Source organism: Phaethon lepturus, unplaced genomic scaffold (genome assembly GCF_000687285.1).
Source record: "Phaethon lepturus isolate BGI_N335 unplaced genomic scaffold, ASM68728v1 scaffold53407, whole genome shotgun sequence".
Lineage (NCBI taxonomy): Eukaryota > Metazoa > Chordata > Aves > Phaethontiformes > Phaethontidae > Phaethon > Phaethon lepturus.
In genome coordinates this window covers 1-3,700 of record NW_010552198.1, presented here as the reverse complement: position 1 = coordinate 3,700, position 3,700 = coordinate 1, and the positions used below count along the sequence as shown (strand labels likewise).

At 43.0% G+C, this 3,700-nt stretch overlaps 1 protein-coding gene across 1 annotated transcript in view; it reads left to right on the top strand.

The window, feature by feature from the left end:
• BCAT1 (branched chain amino-acid transaminase 1, cytosolic) overlaps nt 1-713 on the top strand; it is a gene marked incomplete at both ends in the record, with an annotated part of 25,888 nt that extends 25,175 nt beyond the window's left edge. Inside the window, one exon of the mRNA XM_010291136.1 lies at nt 571-713. Within this exon, the coding sequence (XP_010289438.1) occupies nt 571-713 (143 nt within the window). The remainder of the gene's footprint in view (nt 1-570) is intronic.
• Nucleotides 714-3,700: the final 2,987 nt, after the last annotated feature.

Below are 3,700 nucleotides of genomic sequence, written 5' to 3'. Positions count from 1 at the left end.
GGGAAACAGTTGCTCCTCAAGGATGTAGAATTCATCAAGATCCATCTGTAGCTCCTAAAGCTACTAGTTCTGCGAATGTCTTTTGCTAGAAAAGAAACAACACACCTCTGGTGATTTTTGTGTTCCAAGAGGTTCATCTGACATATATGACCCATCTGTTCATCTGGCATATATGAGGTGAGGTAGATGGTTTTGTTTTGCTTTTTTTAAAACCATGAGCTGGACGGGAATTGTTGCTCTCTCTCCAGGATGCCAACTGCTGAATAAAGATAAGTGCTTTCCTAAGGTGTCCAATTGCAATGATTAGAATGTCCAGAAAATGGAACAAGAGGTATTTTTAAGACAATTTGGATGGATATGTTTAAGCTGTTGATGCTGTTCAGCCCTTCAAAGTATTTGGGTTGTAGATACAAATGATGTAGTAAAATACTAGTAAAGTACTTCCAGTGAAAATATTCCAGGGACAAGCAGTGACTGTGCAGAGCACTTGCTCGTAAGGTAGATGTGCACAAAACCTTGTATACATCCAGATACTCATAACTGTTTGCTCTTTCTTTTTGTTTCTGGAAGGAATTATGGTTCTTCTATTTATGCCCAGCAAGAAGCCCTGGAGTTAGGCTGCCAGCAGGTTTTGTGGCTCTATGGAGAAGATCACCAAATAACTGAAGTTGGAACAATGAATCTGTTTCTCTACTGGATAAATGAAGATGGAGGTATAGTAACATAAAACAGGAAAGCTTTAACAGAGTAAACAGTTGGGACCATAATCCGCAAAGTTATTATTAGAGTGCAGATCATAAATTTTTTAATGAAGATGATTTAACAAAGGAAGTGTCTGTTCTCTTCTAAAAACTGATAGGTGACTGTTAGTTATATGATTGTGAAAGAGAAGATTCTGGAGCAGCTGTGAGTACTGCCTACTGGTAACATACTAAACCGTTGGGCCAGTCCATATGCTCAGAAGGGTAGAATCTAGCCATACAGAAGGTCACACTGCAGGTTTGGTGTCAGCTCTACTAGCATGCTTGATCTTGAAGGAGATGTTGGGTCAGAAACAATGCAGACATACTAGAGACACCTTATGGCTGTGTAACTCTTGAAACTCTGTGGCTTTGTGCATGAGTAGTTCCCATAATCACTTTCTGGCAAGTAAAATCTTCCTGAAGCATAGCCAAAAGTATTTTGACATCCAACTGATGAAGAATGCAGCTCTTTCTTGGAAGAATTTGAAATTCTGTCCAGTGGAGGCAGAGAGAGAGAAATGTGTCAGTCAGTGTTCCACATCAGTAATGCTCAAATGATGCTTTCAAGACATACCATCATTCTTGAAGCCATTTTTACCTCTTTCTGCCTGCAGTCATCTCCAAGCAATGTACACGCTGATTAGAAAACTATCTATTTAACAAGCAGACAACTATTTAGACATCTCGAAAACACCCATTGGGCATGCAAGTGTTCAGTGCTTGAGAAGTGATAGCTGTACCTGAGAACTGTTTTGGAAGACTACATGACTCTGAGTCCATAAAGGACTGAGACAATGTGTAGGCAAGTGAATAAAAGGACACCTCCTGACTTCCCTGAGTGCTGACCTTCCATGAAAATTAAGTGTTATTGAATTTTTGCATGGCAGCAGATGCAGGGTTCAGACTCTTGATTTCGTCCTAGTGCCATGGGCACCCTTGAAAATTTACATTTTTCTGACAGTGCTCAGCTGCAGTACAGAGGCAACATTCTGTGTGGACAGCAGTGTGCTTTGGATAGTGCAGGGTAATGGGAATCCAGCTGCCTGACTCCCATCTCCACTTTCATTACTTCTGCAAAATCTTTACCACTCAGTGTTGAATGAGTCTGTGAAGTCTTGTGAATGAAACTATAAATATGAGAAATCTTGTTGTTGTTGTTATAGCAGCAGTAGATTTGTCCGGGTAGCTAAAGGACCAAATTCACGCCTTGTGTAACTTCGCTGGAGAGACACAAAAATAGATTTTGGCTCATTCTGCCCAGGGAAAGGACACTGAAGTGGGGATGTAATTAGAATTCAATGTTCTCATTGTACTTAAACCAGGAATATGCTGGAATTATCCAGCTGCAGCACCGTACTGTTCCAAAGATCTGCCAATCACTATGTTACCAGTGCACTACTGAATAGTACTATTGTGAGGTGGCTGTAGCAAACAACTTGTAATTCAAGCCACCCAAGCTAACTGTATACTGGCAAACCTGCCATTTCACACGACATGGTCATTAGCATCATTAGAGCACTTTACATTCTCCCGGTGTGTTGGTTAATGCTTAATTTATGATATCTTTGGTTGAGAATCACTCTTGCTGCCAATGTGTGTCATCACATACCTGCCTATGGCTTTACACTGTGATTTTAAAAGTGTTTGCCATTATGTTCTGTCACTTGACAAAGGGTACTTACTTAGGCTGTGGTTTGGTTTGGTTATGCAAATTCTGCAGCTGAGAGAGCGATCTAATGTAAAAACAGTGAGGCAGAAATTGCAGATCATCATCAAAAGGCAAATGCCCTTCCTTGTGTGTTCAGAGGTCACTGCAGAGTAGTCTGAACTGCTGTCCTTTGTTTATAACAAATCATCAAAGGCACAGCCCAGTAAAGCCTAGACTAAAGGACATCTATGCTTCCAATGAGAGCAGGCTTTTCTTGCAAGCCTTTGCTATATATTTTCAGCTACAGCATTGTGACTAAACCTGACATGTCTTGGGTGGCAGGAGGAGCCTGAAAAAATGTTTTGTTTGTAACATTGAGGAGGGAGTAGGGGAGGAAACTACTCAATTTCTGGTAAAATAACATGACATGCTCTATGCTGCTCTTGTATGCCCACTGCTGCTCTGGCTGAGGCTTATAATATGACCAAATCTTATAATCATTGGGTTGGAAGGGACCTTTTAAGGTCATCTAGTCCAACTCCTCCTGCAATGAGCAGGGATGTCTTCAACCAGATCAGGTTGCTCAGAGCCCTGTCCAACCTGACCTTGAATGTTTCCAGGGATGAGGCATCAACCACTTCTCTGGGCAGCCTGTGCCAGTGTTTCATCACCCTCACTATCAAAAATTTCATCCTTAGATCTAGCCTGAATCTACCCTCTTTTAGTTTAAAACCATTACCCTCTGTTCTGTCACAACAGACTCCGCTAAAAAGTCTGTCCCCATCTTTCTTGTAAGCCTCTTTTAGGTACTGGAAAGCTGCAATAAGGTGTTCCCAGAGCCTTCTCTTCTCCAGGTTGAACTGCCTCAGCCTTTCCTCATAGGAGAGGTGTTCCATCCCTCTGATCATTTTTGTAGCCCTCCTCTGGACCCGCTCCAACAGGTTCATGTCTTTCCTGTGCTGAGGGCTCCAGAGCTAAATGCAGAACTCCAGGTGGGGTCTCACCAGAGTAGATTAGAAGGGCAGGATCGCCTCCCTCGACCTGCTGGTCACACTGCTTTTGATGCAGCCCAGGATACGGTTGGCCTTCTGGGCTATGAGCACACATTGCCGGCTCATGTCCAGCTTTTCATCCACCAGTACCCCCAAGTCCTTCTTGGCAGGGCTGCTCTCAATCCCTTCACCCTCCAGCCTGTACCGATACCAGGGGTTGCCCCAGTCCAGGTGCAGGACCCTGCACTTGGCCTTGTTGAAATCTGGATCTCTGCTGTTGCATAAATACAGAATCACTAAGGTTGGAAGGGACCTTC